The 22,843-nt window shown below is 36.5% G+C and overlaps 3 protein-coding genes across 3 annotated transcripts in view; 2 read left to right on the top strand and 1 right to left on the bottom strand.

Moving 5' to 3' along the window:
- Positions 1-3,033: 3,033 nt before the first annotated feature.
- Positions 3,034-4,829, bottom strand: LOC107700745 (proline-rich nuclear receptor coactivator 2-like). The gene is made up of 3 exons (XM_016502533.1): positions 4,649-4,829; positions 3,913-4,130; positions 3,034-3,706 (listed from the first exon to the last, which is right to left on the bottom strand). Exon 3 carries the CDS (start codon positions 3,683-3,685, stop codon positions 3,218-3,220), a length of 468 nt encoding a protein of 155 aa, XP_016358019.1. The 5' UTR covers positions 3,686-3,706; positions 3,913-4,130; positions 4,649-4,829; the 3' UTR covers positions 3,034-3,217.
- Positions 4,830-7,678: 2,849 nt separating this feature from the next.
- LOC107700673 (cannabinoid receptor 2-like) lies at positions 7,679-11,076 on the top strand. The gene is given in 3 exon segments (XM_016502407.1): positions 7,679-7,702; positions 9,055-9,157; positions 10,001-11,076. Coding segments are annotated over 2 exon segments (1,158 nt in total). The 5' UTR covers positions 7,679-7,702; positions 9,055-9,075.
- A 2,061-nt stretch (positions 11,077-13,137) lies between these two features.
- Positions 13,138-22,843, top strand: part of LOC107700743 (akirin-1-like) — a 13,480-nt gene continuing 3,774 nt past the window's right edge. The window contains exon 1 of the mRNA XM_016502532.1: positions 13,138-13,521. Within this exon, the coding sequence (XP_016358018.1) occupies positions 13,317-13,521 (205 nt within the window). The 5' untranslated portion in view covers positions 13,138-13,316. The remainder of the gene's footprint in view (positions 13,522-22,843) is intronic.

Here is a 22,843-nt window from a genome sequence, read left to right as displayed (position 1 = left end):
CGATTATTTATAACGTGTATACTTTAAAGTAAGTATAATAACTTTATTTATCCTTCTTGAATCAGTTTTTGTGTAATTTAGTATTCATGTCCTGTTGCTATCGGGGTAAATCAAATACTGCATGCTAACCACAGAATGTAAACAACAGTGAAAACGTAAGCACTGCCATATGTATATAATTTTACAATAGTGAAGTTGACATTGTCTGCCACTGCGAGCTAGATGTTCTTGATACAAACCCGTTTCCCTGCAGCCCGAATTTTACGTTTGTAATCACCGTTTTTTTTTTCTTTTTCTAAAGCAAACATCACTTTAGACACCAACCATTTCTTGCATTTCATTTTTATGATGTCATTTTTTCCATCTCTTATTTTTTGGTCTGACTTTAGTATCTATTGACAGATATTTCACTAATCATCTGACCGTTTTGTTATATTGTAATAATAATGATGCAATATAAACATTTAAAAAGTCGTATCTAAGTATATTCAAATCTTTTCAAAGAACTTAAACATTTTCTACAATTCTTAAAAATCATTCTGTTAATGACATGTCATAACCATAAATCACCTTTATAAAACGTTTCCAATGGGTGCTGTCGTCTACATGAGCAGACAGAGTTCTAGTCTGAACAGATAATCAGTTTCATGGGCCAGGCGGTAAATGGTTTCGAAACTCTGGGCCAAAGTCCAACACAAAGTGTCAGTTGTCCTATGTGCCATGCTGCTCGAACTGGCAGTAATGTTGAAGATTACTGGCAAAAACAAATAGTTGTACATCACTAAAATAACATGTATTTGTTCCCATATAAGTAGGACTAATTAAACTCGTTTTCACTGCAGGGTTTAGGTGAAAGTTCCTCTAAATTCAGTAAAAAAAAAAAAAAACCCTTAAACTATAAAACAGCAACGAAGACTACATCTTAATGTTAAACTCTAAAGACAGATTAAAAAATAAAATACAACACACACAAACAGTACTGGGGGGGAGGGAAGGAATTTTAATTTTTTTTTTTTTTTGACAACCTAATTAAACAATCTTTTAGTACATACCAATTCTTACCAAAAGGGCTTTCAGCTTCCATTTCAAGTGACATTTTCAAAGTTGGGATAAATTCACAGCCAATTGTTCAGGATAACCAAATTTAGGAAAAGGACTTTTACACATTCCATTAAAATAATGTACTTTTTACTTTAAAGGGTTAAAATATAATTGGCATTTCTGGAGGTAAAACACAGCATCATTGGCTTCAAACATTGGCCCGTGGAGGAAAGACCAATGACTTGGGGCAAATGCAACACTGCTTTAAGGACTCTGGACAAAGGGCAAAATAATGAGTTATAACAACGCAAAAATATTAAAATTATTTTTCTACTTGCATAGGCAACTCAAAAACAAAATGTATAAAAGTCCCTTTCAATTTCAAAATGTTTTTTTTTTACTTGCCCCTACACGGTGCCTTATACAAAATAAAAAATATTATGTGCAAGATCACTGGCAACAAATCACACAGTGCAGGGGTTTTGACGCACTAAAGGCAAAATTCTCTTTTTTTTTTAACAAAATATTTTTCAGCATTTTAGAACAAGCCACGTCCTTAGCGTGACTTTTACATTCAGTGTTACTACTAAAAAATACTTTATCTGCAGGTTTCAAACATTCCTGCACAAATGTACAATATGCTACAACATTTTATACATTTCATTATTTACATGGCTCTATTACACACATTAAATCTCATTAGCTTTGTTTTGTCATCTTTAAGATGGCTATTAACATCACGTTCTGCAAGAGAGGTAGTTTCCACCGCACTCATAACGAAGTGGGAAGGGGTGCTTCATGACATATCCACAGTTGAAAGAGCAACATTGTCTGAAACTTTTGAACACAAATGAACAGCAGTGCAAGAATAACAAGTGAGAAAGGGCAGTGTGTAAGATGTCAGCCGTCTGCCTTCTTATAAAACAATGTAAACATGTCCTCACTGGACTTGCGCCCTATTTCTCAGTTCCCCCGTGCCATAATACACACATTCCATAAAACAATGCTTGTATCAAAACAAATCACAGAGCAAACAAGGTTATGAGACGAGACCAGAGAAAACATCCGTCCTATGTTCTCACATCATAACCCTCCTCCGCATATTTGCTCTGTAATCGTTCCAAAAGTACAGCAAAGAAAAAAAAAAATAATAATAATTAATTTCAAAAATGATTTGTCAACCTTGATATACACTAATGCCTTACCCGATTATTTATGGCACTTGTAACCAGATCTGGTAAAGGAAGGGGGGGTTCCAACAGAAAATTGCTGATTACTTAGCTTTGGTAAACATTAAAAAAAAATCACAGTTTTCTAAGCTATAATAACATAAGGGATACAAAAAAAAAAATTTTAACGCTGCAATAGAGCTTGTGAACCTTGGTGAATTTCAACACCTATAGTGCAATGCGCACAGCGCCATTAAAAAAAAAAAAGTACAGGTGTTGAAAGCACAAGGTCCATTGTGCCACCTCATTAGGCTTAAGGGTTCGTCAAATGACCTATGTTCACTTAAGTTTGTTCCCCTTCGTATTCTGTTCACTTAGGTCTCCCTGCAGAACGAAGTCGAGTGGCTTTTACTTCCCAAAAAGCAAAATAAAAATAGATACCTGGAAATGCAGTATGCACTATAACGCTACAAATGCTGCTGTGCTTAGCACCAAGAGGTTTCTGACACTCCCTGCATGATTAAAACTCAAGCCGAGAGTGTGCATCAAACCTCAGCAAGCGAAAAACAATGCGAGATTTCAGAAAGGAAATGGTGTTAATTTTGTCTACTCCTAGGCATGGTTGAGAAGAAAAAACACACTGACTGTCACAAACAGCCATCAAAAAAAGAACAAAACAAAACAGGAGCATAACAGAGCAATGAGTTATTAAGGAGGACATCCAGTTCAGCATTTGTCATGGCATACGGCTCCGCTAAAAGTTCTCAACCGCCCCTTAAGGCCACAGCGACGTAATAACTAGGAGTGGTTTCCTTTTTAAAAAAATTTAGGTGACGGACATCAGGAGCAAAATCTGCCTGCCAAATGGTCATCACCTAATTAAAATGCAAATCTAAAAATAGCTTTAAAATATATTACGCAGCTGGAGCATTTAAGAGGAGGGCGAGAGGCCAAAGCAGAGCCTTCGTTCATATATTGGCTTAAGAAAGCAGCAGTGACAGACCTTCTTAGGCCTGAACCTTCAGGAGACTCTTTAACTGAAATGTCATCATCTCACGATGATCGCAAGTGCCCATGGGAAGAGACACCCAGTGGCTCGGGGGCTTGGGTAGCACACTTGGGGATGGGGGCTCACTAAACTTGGCTCCAGCATAGTTCTGACCATACTGAGCTGACAAAAGTTTGCTCAGATGGGACACTGTACCCTCCCAATTCTGGTCATAAGGTGTGGCAAAACGAACTGAGGCATTCTTCATGTCTACAGACGCGGCCTGCCGCGCCTCAGGAGACCAAGAATAGTTGGTGCCCTTCTCACCCCTGCGATGGCTGTGGTGATGGGGCACCCCTAAGGCTCCTGAGGAGGCGGAATGCACCACTCCATTCTGGTCTAGACTTCTCTGCTTGCCCCTGCCAATCTGGTGGCTCTTCTTGGGCGCTGGGCGATCTGGAATGTTGTATCTCTCGCCACCTCCCATACTGCTTTGACTGGATGTCACCTATCAGAAGACAAAGAACTTGTTTAATGAAAGGGCAATAAATACACTTTGAATTACAATGTTTAAAGAGTGCAAATTGCTTTAAAAACGGGCTTAAAATTACTACTAAACGGCCCGTGTAGCAGACTGACAATAACAAAGGGCTACGTGCAGCGCGAGACAACAAGCGCGTCCCCGCCCATCCCCCACTCGCTTCCTCTACGTACCTCTCTGTTGTAGAAAAGTTGAGTGCGTGGTTCTCCTCACTCTTTAATTTCTCTTCACCAATCGGGCTCCAGGTCCTCGAAGTAGTTGATCTACTTCTCGCTGCACATCTGTGTCCAGCAAGATCTGAAGTTTTCATGTGCCAATGAGCGTTGTTTTGTCGTGTAACCGAGCTGAACATGAATTCACCTCGGCGCACGGTGCTCGAGAAGCCGTTAATCTAACAAAAGAAACCATTTATGTCACCAAAAATATTTGCTAAATGCATTCGATTTAAATCATATTTAGTAACATTTATTTTCTTCACGATTATTACGTCCCTATATAAACTAGTTGTTTGTGTAAAGAGTGAAAATGGCAAGAGTAAAAAAATAAGTTCGGGTCAAACAATAAAACAATGTTGCATATAATCTGTAATTTAAATAATCATATATTTAAACAACGAATAAATAGTAAGAAATATTTTGTGAATATGGTATTACATAACATCTAATCTTCCTCTATTATGCTCAATGTCTTCACGGTTGTTATCGATTAAAAAAAGCACATTTTCAGTATGTTCGGAATTGCAGATCATTTCTATAATGTTTTACTAAAAACTTGAGTTTCAAATGATAAGAAAAATGGTATTAGGTCATGTTTTCTAGCCCCGGACCAAAACAAAGACTCTCGTACTCAACATGGCGTCAATACCGTCGACAACTCCCAATGTCTTTAACTCAGTAGAAAACAACTTACCGACTTCCTCAGGCTTTGATGGAATAATCCCTTCGTCTTCCCTTGGTCGAGTCTGTCAGCCGTAGCTGTTTATGGAAAAAAATATTTCCCGATATGTGAATGTTTATTCAAATCTGAGGCTACAGCGGAATTGTATCGTCCTCCTTCTCTGGTTTTTCTCCGTCTAACAACAAAATGGATCCTCGACAAAGCCTAAGTAGTTCAGATTTGTGGTGTGCCGACCAATCAGGGAGCAGAACTGCCGACGCGTGACCAATAGGAGCGATGAACACGCCTGTTGCCATCCTTCCTACGTCACCGAGCGTTACGTGTTTGTGGGGAATTTTGGTTTTCCGCGTTACTGTAATAACTCGAAGGCATAAAAAATGATCACATGGCTTCTTCCGGTTTGGTTTAATCTCAAAACGCAAACACTTAAACGTTAACCTACTAATAAATGTCCATGGTGGCACATCATCGAAGGGCACAACACTGGTATAAGTGTATATGCCTTATGTCAAATTCTATTAACAGTGAAGCAGTTTTTAAAGGCTTTAGATGTCCAATTTGCTTATACAAGAAGAGTTTTTAGGAATATTACTTTTAAGAATCTGATCTACTTGAGTAAACTTTCAGACACTTCCATATGTTGTGGAAAAGATTAAAGAACACAAAGATAAAAGAGACAAAAAATAACCGAATTATGAGCATGTCGAGATGTTGTTAAATCCATCGTATATAACCTAATAAAATAGACACTTTGCAGACAATATCACAATCACTGGAAAGGTGTGAGTGAGATACAGGAAATAGGCCTAGCTGGTCTTGAAAACCAAGAAACTTGACACATTCTTTAAGAAGTATAGGCTACACACCACCTGCTGGCATGTGACAACATAGATAAAAACCTGTGAAGTGGTATCTATTGCCAATTGACAATAGGAGGAAAACTGTTTGAAAAGCTACAGTTAAGGTGTTATTTTGGGGGTGTATCTTCATAAATCAATGAATGGCTTGGAGGAGGCATATGGGCCATTTGGTGTTCTTGAAACAAAATGTCTGCTTAGATTGTTTATGGCACTCCAACTCTGAGAATGTTTTAAGTTGAACAGCTGTTAGAAGACAGAGAAACATTATCGGGCCAAATTTAAACCTTCTACCTGTTAACCTGTTTCCAACCTTGTTTTATCTGAACAGGTCTAAATGAATTAAACTGAAACAATCTAAGCTAGACTTATTTCGAAAAATGCATTATGTAGTTGCCTTATGTTAGAGATTTGTTGTTTGACGAATATTTTAACATAACATTTTTATTCATGTTTTATTGTGACACAGAACTAGGTTTTGAAGCATGTTTTGGGTGAGTTATTACATTTTGCAGATATGAGTTGTGATGTCTCATTAAACCGTTGTGACAATTGCACAGTTTAGAGAATGTTAATTAAAAAAAAAACATTTAGTAACTTTTATTGAAGTAGGCTAGTCTTGTTTAAAACATTTGAAAGTTTTCAATGTTTATAATTACTATTTATGATTGCTTTCTCATTTAAAATTCCTTCATATGTGGATTAAATAGCCTACTCCTGCTTATTCCTTAAGCAAACCTGTTGCATAATGTAGCGCTTGTTTGCCTGTTTAATCAAAATCCTTATTTGGTTCCTTAATCCTTAATCACCTCTGGGTGCAACATTGGTTTAAAGCTTTCCAGAGGGCTTGGCCTAAGTTTGTATCCTATGTTTGGAAAGTAGGTCGGGTGGGAGGCTCTTGTCAGTCAAACACGATTTGAGAAGAGGTCAAATGACCAAATTTGACAATGTTGAGGGAGAAACATCTACATGCACACAAAAAGCATATATTTTATGATAGGCCTACTACTGTTACACTCAAAAGACAAATCATGTAAAGTATTTATTATGCATATCTATATGTTAAAGAGCTATATTATGGTATATATTATGGTATATTATGGTCAATTTATTCATAAATGACTAAATATATGATAGATAGATAGATAGATAGATAGATAGATGCAAGCTTTCAACACATCCTCATACTTGAGCCAATTTGAAGTTACTTCACAAGCGCCACTTGTTGCTTAAAAATAACACTACACTCAATATAGTTACAGAGTTACAGAAAATATAATTTCAAAGATATCACAGGCAGACATTAATTTTCCCATTTATTGATGACAGGCAGATTTAAATTTGTCAGTATATTGTGGGTTACACTCGCCCAAGAATAAAACATCAACATATTTATTTTTTTATTCATTAGTACTATGTGTTACTGGGAGCTCAACGTGTTTTGTTTTTTACAGTTCCTCACAAAAATTGCTTCTCAGCCAAAGCCTTTCAGAGAGTAAGCAATTACAGGGATGAAAATGTATTAAAAATTGGGACAGCTGCAGTGAGAGGTAACCGATATTTTACTCCACCATCTGCTCTCCATGATAAAATTTGTGAAATAGGTCAGCAACAAGACGAGGAAGATGTAATAAAGAGAATTGTTTCGCCATTTTACCCTATTGTCATCTTGTGGTGATGAGAAATTTTAGGAACTCTGAGATGCACAGAGGTGGCATTGAGCTAATCCGCCTTGGGAAGAATATGTTACAGAATAAAAAATGTTAGTGTCTCTTGTTAAATTATTAAAACAATTGTTGACAGAGGGAAGAACATCATGAGGAAGCTGTGGTAAAAAGAAATATTTCAGCATTTATTACACGTATGTCATCTTGTGGTGATGTGACACTAAGGTTCCTCTTTGGTTGTCAGTTTTCATCTCAGAGAAAAACAGCTTTGGTACTTTCCATCTGTTGCTTTTCTCTCCTCAATAATGTGTCCTCCTCACCTCAGTCTCTTTAATCATCTGCATACCTGCTCAGAAGTGAAGAATACAGCACAGTTCATTCCCTAACAGCTGTCTGGAAGGACATAATAATGAAAATTTGGTTCTCTCTTTCCCTCACTGGGGGTGTGGTGTATGCTCTTGTGTTGAAATCAGAGGTTTGAGATTTGTGAAAGACCATATCTGCCAACAGCAGACAATTTTTACCAACAGCAAAACACGAAGGTAAGAACCAATTAATTTGATCTATGTGTAGGCTATGCAAAAATCCTGTGTGAAATTAAACAACTCTAATGGGTACTAATGAACAGCAGTTTTTTTCTTGTCTTTATTTGTAAGACATATGTCATAGTGTGTTATTAAATGACAAATATGTTTTTAAGAACTTCCTACATTTCACTTGTGAGTGTGAAAGAGCTTTAGCCAGATTACGTTTTTGTGACACATTTTTATTGCATACAGTATGTTTTTTCGGTGTTTAAGTTTTCAAATAACAGTAGCTTCTGAAAGCAAAACTATGTTTTGTAAAGACCTTTGTCTTATTTTGTTCAGTTCAAAACAATATTGGCATTGGCACGATACACATTGTTCTAAAGCACCTTTACAGAAAATAGAAAACTTAAGGCATAAAGTAAAATCATGCCTTTTGACCCCCAGTGAGCCACCAAAGGTGAAAATGGTTAGGAAAAAATACACGAGGAAGGAATATTGGGAGGAACCAAGACTCTGAGGGGAAGCCCTTCTGTTGGAGCTAACATGAAAAGTAGCTTTAACTGAAAATTTTCCAATATTTTCAGAAATTTTAAGAACATTGAGACGGCATGGAGCTAATATGCCTTGTGATGAATATGTGGGAGGATAAAAAGAATAATATTAGTGCTTCTTGTAAGGAAAGGATAAATAACGTGATAGTGGAAGGAGGGAACAGTGAAAAATAACCTCTGTATAGAGAGCAGGCTTTTTAATTTAACTATTTACCAAACTAAACAGATTAGTCTTTATTCTATACTTAATCAAAGAATGTGTCTGCTTTCTGGACTATGCTTGTAAGGTAATTATAGAACAAAAAAAATTCCTATGCTTAATCTTTTCTATGCTCTTTTTTTTTCTCTAGTGGATAATTGTGAAAATACAAACTATTTGTCAATCCTTCTCTTGTAATAAGCTCGTGTCGTCTTTTGCCCAGCATGGGGCGTTATCTAACATTCTAAACTATTTAACAGCTTTAGGGCACAGTGACCAGTAGTTTATATTCAAAAATGTCCTGAATAGACCTGTGGGACAGGCTTATTATTTTACATTAAGGATAACATCACTTCTCTTCCAAATCTAAGCCATGTAGTCTGAATAATGCAGTTTTATTTATAGAGTGCATTAGCCTAATAAAATGTTGCTTGGAGACATGTTCGACTTTAAATGGGTTTTGTGAGTGTGTTTTATCTCTCTTAGTCATGTCATATTCAGAACTTCAAGTTCAAACTTTTTTTCATGTTTCTATTGGCAGTATTCACATGAGGCACATGAATAATTGTGTCTGCTGTTTTTTTAACCATTTGTCATTTATTTATTTTTAACAGACCATTTCTGTCCTGGGGAAAATGGAGACAGAATTGGAACAAAATCAAGAAGCTGCCACTGCGCTTTATTTAAATGAAAGTACACCAAACATTACAACCACAGGTATTATTTCTCATAAAGATTTTCTATGGTCTGTCTGTGACCATGACATGTCTTTTCAAGTTTTGTTGTGACAAATATACTAGTTTTCACATTTAAACATGAAAACAAATAAATAAAATAAAAAATAAAAATCAACAAACACTACCTTTGTCAGTAAGTTTTATTTAAAACTAAATTAGTTCTTTTATTTAGCAAGAAAGCACTACGTTGATGAAAAGTGAAAGTAAAGACTTTTACATAAAATAAATAAATCTATTTCAAATAAATGCTGTTTAATTAAGGAATTCTGAAACAAATGTAAATAAATGCAAATACATGCAGTCTTTGTGAGCATAAGAGACTTCAAAAACATTAAAAACCATACTGATTCCAAACTTTTGAATTGATTTAAAAAATAATTGTAATTAAAATATTAATTAAAAAACATGAACATATTTTAAATATTAATAAAATTATTTGAAGCAAAATCCCCAGAGTTAAATCAACTCTGCTCAGAGTACATATTGTCCCAATCTACAGAGTGTTAACGTAACACTGAAGCCGAGTTAAAGTTAATGGGATAATTAAGCAATTAATTAATTGATGAGTGAGCATTAGTAAAGAAAACCCGCTGTTAACAATGAACAACTACTGCTCAGGCTTTTAGACATGAAAACGTATCACATAATCCTCAACAGTGGTAACTCTGCTTCAAGTGTTACTTTAACACTCTGTAGATTGGGACAGTATGTACTCTGAGCAGAGTTGATTTAACTCCGGGGATTTTGCTGTGTATATTAATTGTTCATCCTAAAAGGTGAGTAAATTGATTATTTTGAATCATTTTGATCCGTACTGTTACAGGTGCAAGCTTGTGCAACAGCCTACAGTGTTACATGGTCCTGAACGAATCAGAGAAGAAAGCTATTAGCTCAATCTGCTTGATAGCCGGCCCTGTGACATTCCTGGAGAATATTTTGGTCCTGTTGATCATTGCAAGCTCCACCACTCTGCGCAGACGGCCATCGTATCTGTTCATCAGCAGCCTGGCACTAGCTGACACCTTTGCCAGCTGTTTCTTCACCATCAGTTTTCTAGATTTCCATCTTTATAGTCAGAGCGACGGCCCTAATATCTATCTGTTCAAGCTGGGTGGCGTCACAATGGCTTTCACTGGCTCTGTAGGAAGCCTGTTGCTGACAGCGCTGGACCGTTATCTCTGCATCTACCAGGCTTCCAATTACAAGGTGCTACTGACACGCACTAGAGCCAAGCTGGCTATTGTATTACTATGGTGTGCAACGGTTATAATTTCATTTCTTCCTCTGATGGGTTGGAGGTGTGCAACCAAGTTTCATCCTCCGTGCTCCCGTCTCTTCCCTTATGTGGATGATCACTACCTGGCCTTCTGGACGGGCCTACAACTTGTGGTGCTCTTCCTCATCATAGTGGCTTATGTCCTCATCCTGTGGAAAGCAAATCGCCATGAAGCAGCTATGGGTGGACCAAAGTCGGGGAGGCAGAGCGTGAAAGGACAGGCTCGAATGCGAATGGACATTCAGCTTGCACGTACCTTCAGTCTGATTCTCCTAATCCTTGCTGTTTGTTGGCTGCCTGTCCTGTCCTTTATGATGGTGGATGTCACAGTGACCCTTACAGACAAACAACAACGAATGTTCGCTTTCTGTTGCACTCTTTGCCTGGTCAACTCATGTGTAAACCCGCTTCTATACGCCCTACGCTGCAAAGAGCTGAGGGCAGAACTGTTTGCATTGTTAGCATGTTGCAAGGCATGCAGGGAACGTACGTTGGGAAACACTCGTGGCCAAAGAAAGGAAAATGGTTCTGGGATTAGCAAAAAGAGCAAAGATCAGGCTGTTAGTGATAGTAACCCAGATACTATTTCTGAAAGCATAGACAAGCAGTAAAACAGCACATAAATATGATTTAAAGTCCTTTTCGTATTAATAATTTGCCAACTTTTAATACATTTTAAATATTTCACAAAATGTAGTTCTTCAGGATTATAATTTAGGTTAGCATTCATTGTATGAATATTATAGATTTATTTTTTTTTTGTACATTTCCCAATTCCAGAAAACATTGTTTTGTGATATGAAATTGCAGGATATCAAATAAATAGCAGTGAAAAATGTGAGAAATATGAAAATATCAAATGAAGAAGGTTTGCATACTAACGAGAACTTAAGAATTTTAACGTGCACAGACACACATATGGAATTTTACTGCTTGAAATGTACTCTTTATAAATTGTATTTTGTATATGTTTAGGAGTAGAATGTATTGAGAAGACTTCATTTTACACTTTAAGAAAGACATTAGCTATATATTAGCTATTATATTTGTAAACGGAATGTGTTTTAAAAACTATTTAAAAATATATTTAAAAAATATACATTTTACAATAGGTCTGCATAATGTGGCTATTGTGATCAGCTACCCATGTATAATGTTGTTTCTCTAAGCACCTTTTTATAGTAGTGAAATCAAACCTATAAACACACATTTAGAACAGCTGACTCACCAGCTACATTTTGACCCAAGCGTAAAAGACGCCAAAATATATATAGATTACACTGTGAAACAAAATACCTTCAGCTTTATTGATGACTGCTAACAAAAATTTTGCTTCACTGCTGTACATTATGCTCTATGTTTTACTATATTATGAAGAGTAACTGTTATGATAGACTAAGTATATTCTTATATGTTGGAAAGAGTCTGCTATGAATGCAAAATGCTATGTAATTGTTATGTTAATTTCGTATATCTTATATTAACTTCAATTTGAAGGAGTTCTGCTGCATTATTGTATTTAGAACAAGTACTATATAAAATAATGTATGTCATGACTATAAAAATGTACTGCTACATTGTTTAAGAAATGCATACTTACTTTACTCTGACTAATTAATTGTCTAATACGTCAATAAAAACATTTTCTAGATGTCAACCTTCAATTTATTTAAACAGCATTGTTTGAGGAGCTCTATATTGTTTTAGACATATTTATGAAAATTGTATTAATATATCAACTTATCTATTTATCAATCTGGCCTACAAAATTATGTGCTATTTTTCATGTTTTACTTTTTATGGTACTTTCATTGGATTGGGTCAAAATTGACAAATGTTGGTATGCGAATAAGTGTGATATTCATAAGGAGTCAAAAGTGTGAAATGACCCCACACTGTGTGTCTCTACAGAACATGTAGGTGGTTTAAATGTGAAGAGACAGTAAGGAAATGATTCCTTGTGAGTTGAAAGACTGCTTTGAAAGCTAACAGTAACCAACATGCAAATCCTTCAGAAAAATGGCCATTTGCTAAATAAACTATTGCACTCAATAAATGTTGATCAGAGTCATAAGACTGTAAGGCACCAATCAGGATGAAGCTGTTGGAGGAGTGGGCATCTGAGATCAAAGCTTCTCAAATTGAAAGTTTTGTTTCTAAGAGTTATAAAATAGGCTACTGATCCACAAGGAGTTTAGGTAAATTGAAAGAGTTCAGTGTGCATGTAAAGTTTGTTTAAATTAGAAATATACAAAAGGTAGATAATGATCGTATATGGAACTTATTGTTAATATTATGTTAATTTATAGTAAACAAGTTATTGCACATAAACGTTGGTGCAAGAGGCCTGTTTATACAGGAAAAGTTAAACAATGGCAAGCATAAACCTGAGTAAGTATAACTATCACTTTCATTATTTGGATCGATAGGCTACATAGAACTATTATCATAGGTTGGGACGATTACTACTGTAGTAGATTTACTAAAAAAGTAAAGATATTTTAATATATGTTTTATATTTATGCACTATACTTTGTATCGCGTGTATGTTTTTGTTGCTTAGTAACAAATTAAATATGATTTAATGTCTAAAATTACTGGGTGAAAAACAAACCTGTGTATAATCTGAACCCCCCCTCTGCGAATGGTACAGTCCTCGGCTGTGTAGTTTTAGCATTTTTGCTACAAATCTGGCACTTGGTGATTAAACCGGTGTGTGGTCAGAGGGGGAGTTTCCGAGATCCTGCGAAGCGCAATAAAACCCCGAGAAAGTCGATTTGGAAAGAGTATTCGACGCATTTTAATATCGAAAAGGTGCTGTTTTACCGTTGGTTTTGTCTATTGTCTTATTAAATCAGCGATCATGGCTTGTGGCGCGACATTGAAGCGATCTATGGAGTTTGAGGCCCTTCTCAGCCCGCAGTCCCCCAAGCGGAGGAGGTGCAATCCTCTACCGGGGACTCCGACTACTCCTTCCCCGCAGAGGTGCAGTCTTCGCCCGTCAACAGAGAGCCCGTCACACTCGATGTCGCCCCAGTCTATGGGTGGAGAACACAGGCTGACTCCAGGTGGTAAAATGCTTGATTCTCGCCATTTAACGTCGGGTTGTTTTGACATTGAGGAGGGGAATGGGGGGTTGTTTAATCTCAGCTAACCAGCTAATTTAGTGGGTATTTGAATTTCGACAGTCCGTTAATTTAATTCCCCCTTAAACTGTTGTGAGTAATGATTTGAATGTATGAGGTTGTTTCTTGATGGATGGTGTAGTAGTGGGTTTGGGCTGTAGTTAATTATGCAGTTTGGATGAATAGCTGTTTTGAGCTCGGCTAGCTCGGCTGAAAGCGGCCGCTAATACAGACTAGGTGACACAGAGCTTCATAACTCCCATGGTTTAGTGTGAACACACGCACACGCAGTCATCGACCATTACTACCTTAAGCAATACACATGACAAAGTCTTTCTACAAACGCCTAGCTCTGGTCTGGATGGTTAACGTTTATCGCAGCGTTCAGCCAGTTAGTTTATCAGCAGGATTGAACCATTATGCCCAAACAAAGAGGAAAGGTGGGTATGTGCGCGAGGGCATTATTTCATTTTGATTAAGAGGTATTGTTTAAAAACATTAGTGTTCATGTTGGGTGTAAAGAACTTAGTAAAATGTTGGCAAAAATGAAAAACTAATAATTTGATATCTAACAATGATAATTTCTTTAAAGTCGTGTGTTTTTTCTTAAAGGGGTCATATGATGCGATTTAAATTTTTCTTTTCTCTTTGGAGTGTTACAAGCTCTTGGTGCATAAAGAAGATCTGTAAAGTTGCAAAGACTAAAGTCTCAAATCCAAAGAGATATTCTTTATAAAAGTTAAGTCAACCACGTCTACCTAAAATGGCTCGTTCTAACACGCCCCCATATGTCTACATAACAATGTGGGAAGATTTGAGTATGTGGAAAATAATGTTTTTTGAACCTTAAACCGCATAAACACATTTCATTACACCAAATACACCAAATAATGCTCTTTTTAGCAGCATCATATGACTCCTTTAATATAGGCTGTAATACTTGTAATACTGCGTTATGCGACATTTATGGACCCTTGGCGAACCTGCCCAAATCCTGCTGTTTAGTGCTTGTAAAACAGTCACAGCTTTATTACGTTTAAAAAGATCCAAGATGCCACAATGAACAGATTAGTAAACTATGGGTGGAATAAATAACACTAGTAAAGTTAGGAGCAAACTCTTGCACTTTACCTTAATCTATTATTTTTTAAATGTAGGTGCTAAATTCAGCTCTCACCATAGGGCTCGCAAAATCGCTTGCCATAAAAAGTTTTAAATACGTTAAATGGTATAAGAAATGTCTTAATTATAATTTCAAGAGGACTTACAGTTGGGGATGGAAAGACAAGAGTTTCGATACGGCTGGATTAAACTTCAAAAGGCAATGATGTCATTGAATAAATATGAGCACTGCACATTTCACGTCAAGGCGCGGGTGTCTTTATTTGAATGTATCTGAAGGCAACCGACTGTCCTCAGAAACGTGTCGTTGGCATTTTAATTTCATTTGACCTATAATTCCTGATAAAACAGCGTTTATGAGCGCGGAGCTGCTTTGTGAACAGCCGTTACCGGGGAAACCGCAATATTTCAGAGCTCCTAAAGCGCCACCTCGTGGCAGAATGAATTTGCATTTCCAATAAGCCTGTCTTTGTGATTATGGTCAGATCAATGCAAATATCAACTCGTTTTTACGCAGCAAACACAGTTGTAAATGAGAACGAAGTTAATGTGCCTTCTAAAAATCTAAACAAATAAGACGGTAATATTTATATGTTTTAAATTGACATAATTTATATGCCCGATTTATCCCTTTTCATAAAAATGGTCTAAAGGCTGAAATGCTGTTGTATAAGATTTTAGTTTTTGTGAAAACCTGTATCTGAACTGTAAATCATGTAATTTTATGGCTCAATACTGTATGTTACCATAGACATTGTCCAACCCAACTCATGTGTGTTCATTTTACTTGTGCAGCTCTTAAAATGGGTCATAAATCGCCATAAATTTCTTTTTAAAAAATTCTGCAGATACCCTGTAAATAGTGAAATAAAATTCCTTCCTTCATATTTGTGTATTGAAAATATTTTTTGATTGACATTTAAACTCCTATCTGATTTTCTATATTAAAAAAAAGTTGTTTTTTTTTATTTGGGCTAGTTAAATTAATTTTCGGGCTACCAAAATCTGAAGAGTACCTGCCTGAAGGGCTACCAGGGATTTTGAAATTTTGGGAGCCCTGCATCAGCAGGATTGGGAATATAAGAAAAGAAAACTGATGATTTGGGTTCAGATTTTTAACGATTCCCATTCAATTAACAACTCATCTAGTACATTGGAGGGAATTAGGGCTGCAACTAACGATTATTTTGATAATCGAGTAGTTGGTCGATTATTATTATTTTTTATTTTTTTTTCCGATTAATCGGATAAAAATATATTTTTACATTTTATTGACAAAAAACACTTCCACATTCTGCCCAATGTCCTTCAAACAAACGTGCCAACTGAATGCTCTGAAAACATACAGTACTTAACAATTTATTTGACCACTTGCCATAATAAAGACAAAACACATTTTAGACATGTATTAAAAGGGGTCGTGTTTAGTCACTATTTAGTGTGGTATTTTTTGACAATATTCACTCATCATGACAGTAAAATAGGGCATTCTAAGTCAATATACTGCAGTATTTCCTCTCTCAATCAGTAGAAAATATGGTTAACACCCGGTCATGCATGAAAAAAAAAAATACCGTCATGTACCGTGAAACCGGTCATACCGCCCAGCACTAGTATATAGTTATATATGTATATAGTTTAAATCTCTGCATTAAAAATTAAAATAATAAAGATGAATAAAATCACAAACTCAGTTGTAACCAATAGGCAAGAGTAATGTTCTGCAGGAACACATTCACTTTGATCACAGTCACATCTTCCTGTCATTTCTTTATCCTGTAATAGGCGGTTATGAAGCATCTGATATTTATATTCAGACAATTACACGCTGTTATCCCCTTAAAGTTCCTACTCTCATAAAATACTCGCAATGCATGTTGACCTTTAAACCTCGATCTAACTTTTAACAACAGATATTTCAGCACAATGAATGTTTTTGCGTTGATTATTAATTCTCTCTTTTCCGTCTGTCTGACACGCGTGCATTTATGCAAAAATGGAAATGCTCGTGTGAATTTGTGACATTAATATTAATGCATAAGGATATGACCGTAAACTGAAAGTTTTTGCGCTGAGGATGCACACGCATCATCTGCCAAAGCGCCAAGGCAAGCCATTACGTTAATGCATTAGCTTAAAGCTTAAAAACGTTTTTTTTTTTTCTTCTTCGATTAATCGGATAAAAACCCCAATTTTATTTTTTCATTTTATTGACAAAAAACACTTCCACATTCTGCCCAATGTCCTTCAAACAAACGTGCCAACTGAATGCTCTGAAAACATACAGTACTTAACAATTTATTTGACCACTTGCCATAATAAAGACAAAACACATTTTAGGAATTTTAGGAATCTTTCAAATTGTTTAAATCAAAAAATGTTATTGTCATTTATTGGGCAAATAAACTTAAACAACTAAATTAGTATTTATTCACATAAAAAAGGGCCTCCTATGCCCTTCATAACCGCTTGCATTCTTGCTGGCATTGTTTATGTACTTTCTGACTGTAATTGGGTATCTAAAAAAAACACTATAAAGCTCTGCCTTTCTTTCATAGATAACAGCAATAATTATAGTTTAAATCTCTGCATTAAAATAATAAAGATGATAAAGACGAATAAAATAACAAACTTATAAAGCTCTCTGCCTTTCTTTCATAGATAACAGCAATAATTATATTATAGCATTAGAGCCTACTACTGTTACTAAAGAGCTTACACATATTGGAGGATTAACCAATACAGAAAGCTAAAAAATGATTTTGGTAATCAGCAGTAGCACTGAAAGTTTTTGCGCTGAGGATGCACACGCATCATCTGCCAAAGCGCCAAGGCAAGCCATTACGTTAATGCATTAGCTTAAAGCTTAAAAAGCAGGTCATATGGTATTTTAAAGTTTCCTAATATCGTGTTGGAGTCCCCTACAACATGTTTAAATGCATCGAAGGTCAGAAAACATTAATTTTCTCAGAATATACATTTAATATTAGTCATTTGCCAATGTTTTCTAAACGATTCGTTGCAAGCAAGTTTGGAGCAAACCCCTCCCTTCCATAAGAAGGTCAGAAAACATTAATTTTCTCAGAATATACATTTAATATTAGTCATTTGCCAATGTTTTCTAAACGATTCGTTGCAAGCAAGTTCGGAGCAAACCCCTCCCTTCCATAAGCCTACTCTGCTCTGATTGGTCAGCTGGCCAAGCCTGTTGTGATTGACACAGAGGATTCCTTGAGCAAGTTAGCGAGCGCTACCATTGACAAAGCACCTTTACATAAAGCAATAGTATAGTGCTCCAATCCGTTCTTATAATGATGACATAAAATACAAAAACACTTATGCAAGCGAATCGTGCCCACAGCTAAAGTTTAGCTGCTAAACTGTGAACACTTAAAACAATAATGGTGGATACGTTAGCCGAGTGCTAACGTGACTAACTGAGGCTTTCGGTAGTATAAATACAAGTAGTCCGCAACCGCGCTGTCAGTGTACGCGTCCGGATTGCTCATGCTGAAAGTATAACACAGGCTTAACTCGCTCGTCTCTCCCGCATTAACCCGATAACTGCCGGTACAGCAAAATAAACAGCAATTTCACAATGATTATAAGGTCTGTGCGCTACACTACATTCTTTATTATTAAACGAAGGGATTAGAACAATGTCAGTCTACATTAATCAACACATTCTTAGGAAATAGTGGGTTCACAGCGAATTATCAGAACTACTTCAGTAAGACAGTAATATCGTGCTTTACTTGGAAACCTAAAGCTGCACTAGGTGTACATCTCACATTAGCACAAAAACGATATTTTGAGCACTCAATTGAAAATGAACACATAACGTATCAATCGTACTTACAGGTTGTGCTTCGGAGAGCTTTTTAGTCCAAATTAAGAAGATAGAAGAAGCCAACGAAGATAAAAGCCAAGATTAGAGAAGCAGTCCTTGGTATAATGACATACACACAACAAAAGGTTCGAATTGTGTTTCTGTGGTATCCTTGAACACAGCGTCTTCTCAACATGATGTAAACACACTAACTAGCGGTAGTGTTTGTGGGCAGGTCAGACTCTTGTTCGTATTTTGCGGGCAGGCAGGGATTATGCAAATGTGTTACCCAGTGATGTATACCGGTAACAGGCCGCAAAAGAGATATTTTTCAAAAACCCATATGACCTGCTCTTTAAAATAAAGAATTCTCATGTTTTGGGCAGCTTGGATCACGTAACACTCCCAACAGCATCTCATTCGGTTTCCTCCACTATTTTTAGATGCATTTTGTCCATAAAAATGCGTAATTCAGTGCTGTAATTTGACGCGACCGGCTGAAGTTGGACGTGCACTGTGGGCGGACCTGACTAATCGATAATGAGAATCGTTGTCGATGATTTTCATAATCGATAATAATCGATTTTATTGATTAGTTGTTGCAGCCCTAGAGGGAATATTTGATAAAAGAGTTGAAATACTTTGAGCCGAACATGATAAAAGTAATCACTTGTGATTCAGTTTTAAGGCCTGTTCACACCAAAACAAATTTGGTGCAATTTAAATGTGTTTGGACCAACACAAACATTTGCCTGTCATCAAAGCCTTTTTTACACCGAGGGCTTCTTAATTCTTTTCCATCACAATGCAAAGAAAACTGGCCAACCAATAAGATCTGCACTTTTTGTCACGTGGCGATAGCAGAACTATAGGTGCGTTCACACCATGTCGTAATTACGAGATTCCGTCTTGTAAACAAATCATTCACATGTTCGTAGAACTCGTAATTATGAGAATTACTATTTTCTGGGAGCTCCAACTTGTGCCATGTGACCGTCATACCACCTGACTGCTGCAAATTCATTTTTGGCCTAATTTTGGCATTGCTAGTGTTGCCATTGAAATGCATAATTCTGAGTCCAATGATGTAAAGAGCTCTGAGTAGAATATCACGCAGAAACTGAAAGCTTAACTACTGTTTGACTTTCTTCTCTGTGACAAGCGAGTTAGAAACAAAGTTGCACTGCTTTGTGTACCGGGGTAACCTGTATTTCAGTTTTTCTGTAAGCCAAACCTACTTTATTTACTCATTGGTCTGAACAGACAAATCAAATGTGAAAATTGGACCAAATTTTTGTGCAAAATGGTGGTGTGAACAGGCCTTAATTCATTAATCTTTCTGATTCAAGTGTTTTTACTGCTTCTTTCCCCTATTTTTAGATTCACAAAATGGTATTCTAGTAACCTGTGTGAGTACATTAAGCAGGCTAATGGGGTGTTAGTATGCTAAGTTTGTTATTGTTATTAGTATTCTGAGATGGCAAAATAATTGGTTAGCGTTATGAATAATCATTTACATGTTCATTTGATTGTTCATTCAGTTTGGTTTAAATAATGCGATTTGTGACAAATAATTGTTTAAAATTAGTAGTTGTTTTTACAAAGTTAAGTGGCATGCATCATAGTGTGAATTTTGAAGGATTTCTAATCAGGTGCCATATAGAGAACCCATTTTATGTTCCTTCAGCCAGTGTAATTGCTTTGGTGTCCTAGCGGGGATAGTATCTTGCGTGACACTGGCTAGACAAACATCATGAACATTTTCAGAGAGCTTATTCTCTGTTCCCAAGCCTGCTCATCAGTGCCTGGTTGAAATGGCAAGGAATGTAACTGCCCTTAGAGCCCACTGTAGTGTTTGATAGCCTTGCCTTTGTGAAGCCAAATGCCCCTTATTGTTTTCATAGAACAACCCTCATTAATATCCTCATTTAGGTTTATGTCTCTTGACAGCCACATTTGAATAGCATCCATTTATGTTCTTGATTAGCAGCTCGCAGGATCTGTTTATGAGCCTCTGTCTTGATATTTCAAGCCATGTCTGAGGTTGCTTCATCCTGTTTGTGTTGTTCTAACATCTAACATTCAAACACGAAAGCCTTTTGCTTAATACTAATTAATGTGATCGTCTACAACACCAAATCTCAAACAAAGCGAATCACGCTCACTGCAGGAACACACCATGGGCTTGAGCCCCTTAGCTTGAGGGCACTTCCTGCCAGTTTGGGGTTTTTAAATTCCCTCCTCAAAGCCTCGGCAGTGTAGTGAATAAGACGCCTCAACTCTACACCCACTTACACTCCCCTCCCCTCCCCCCCAGTCCAGTTCATCCCACACCTCCATTGTGGTCGTATTATCCCTGTTCTGTGCTTTTGGACCTTGAATCGCTCCCCATCCTCTCTCAGGAAGCCACTGTGATTGATTGCTTGGTTTGACCATATAAGGTTACAGTTGCTAAGTAACCTTTTGGACCTAGTCTCAGCATTTGGCAGCATTTGATATAGGCGGAGGGCCTCACCTGTCATTCAAGGGGGCTAGTGTTGCCCGGTAACTGTCACTGACAATTTCTTGCATATTTCTGTAGCTGTAGTATCTAAAATTGATTTTTGCATAATCAGAAAAATTAGTTTTCACTAAAGTGAAATTTATCTTTTTCTCATTCTCATGGCATCCAAAACCTGTTAGATTTTCTTTGGACTGCAGTAAGGTTTGTCATTCAAGGGGGCTAGTGTTGCCCGGTAACTGTCACTGACAATTTCTTGCATATTTCTGTAGCTGTAGTATCTAAAATTGATTTTTGCATAATCAGAAAAATTAGTTTTCACTAAAGTGAAATTTATCTTTTTCTCATTCTCATGGCATCCAAAACCTGTTAGATTTTCTTTGGACTGCAGTAAGGTTTCAACTAAGGATTTTTTTTTTTTTTTGATAATTGATTAATCTGATTATTAATTTAATTTGTTTCAATTTCAAAATAAAATAAAAAAATCCATTATTTACTAGTTATTTTAGAAAAGTATATTTGAGTCGGAATTAATACACGCCTAATCTATTGCACTGTTTGTTTGATGCATATGCACGCCTGGCTCTCATTTACTATAGTGTGAAGTTGAACAGAGATTAAAATAGGGCTGCACGATTAATCAAAATTAAATCGCAAAGGCGATAAATCGCGATTAGGCAGAAGCTGCGATTGTCATGCGTATCTTTCAGTGAAGCACAGTTCTGTGATCAGTAGTAAATCTCCATCCAAAGTCAGAGGGCGCTTTCACACTGAAACTCCAAATACGCCCCGCAGAAGAAATCAAGAAATTCCTATAGCGGTTGCTGAATAAACAGAAGATTTAACTGCTTTCATTGATTCAACGTGACTAAACACACGACTACGACAATATATATTGTTTATCTGAGTATTATATTATTAGTTTGAGTTTTTATTATAATGAAGTATATAATAATGCAATGCTAATCGACATTATATCACTGCATAACCTTTATCACTGCTTAGAATACTATGAAATATGTTGCGTGTCTTATTGTGTAAGAAGCCACATCATCTCACAGAAGGATTTATTTCAAATGCTCGTCTGACGTTATGAAGTGAGTTTGGAGTAAAAACATGTTAGTAAATGTGGTATTTTCACGTGCTTTCAGATAGAACAGCATTTGCTACACAGAGCCGTAGTTCACTGACAAGCTGCGTAAACATAAAACCATGTTGCAAATGACAAACAACAAGCGCTACTCTACACTGCTCAAAACTTGCGTTTGAATCATCAGTGGCAAATTCTTTAATATAAAAAATGTACTTGCAGTCTGTGAGTCAGAACAGCCGGCATTGTAGTCTACTCTACCAGGATCAGGAAACAGTCCTACATAAAATGTGCTGCACACATCTGAATATTTGGGTTGAACTGTTCTGGAACAGTGTTGTAAATACAACTTAACCACTGATTTCTAGTCGTGTCCTCTTTTGGAAGGCCAAACAAAGTTTCGCTTTCACAATGAAACACAGCATCACAAGTCTTTGCAACTTTACAGATCTTCTTTATGCACCAAGAGCTTGTATCACTTCAAAGAGAAAGGAAAAAATCAGATTAGTTTTTTTTTTCATTATTGATTTTCATTGTTTAGTTGTTGTAGCCCTATTCTGCAAGACACACAAAAAACTTTTCACCATGCAAAGCAACATTGGGTGCCACTCACCCCCAAAAAGATGAGTTGTTTTTCAAAATATTATCTCTAGAGCCCGACCGATATATCGTTTTGCCGATATTATCGGCCGATATGAGCCTGTCGCCGATATATCGGTATCGG

Source organism: Sinocyclocheilus anshuiensis, unplaced genomic scaffold (assembly GCF_001515605.1).
Source record: "Sinocyclocheilus anshuiensis isolate Anshui unplaced genomic scaffold, SAMN03320099.WGS_v1.1 scaffold782, whole genome shotgun sequence".
NCBI lineage: Eukaryota > Metazoa > Chordata > Actinopteri > Cypriniformes > Cyprinidae > Sinocyclocheilus > Sinocyclocheilus anshuiensis.
The sequence above is the reverse complement of the archived record's forward strand: the minus strand, read 5'-3'. Positions and strand labels throughout refer to the sequence as shown.

Excerpts from the sequence above, each read along its gene's own strand:
- LOC107700745 (XM_016502533.1), bottom strand. The coding sequence starts at position 3,685 with ATGGGAGGTGGCGAGAGATACAACATTCCAGATCGCCCAGCGCCCAAG.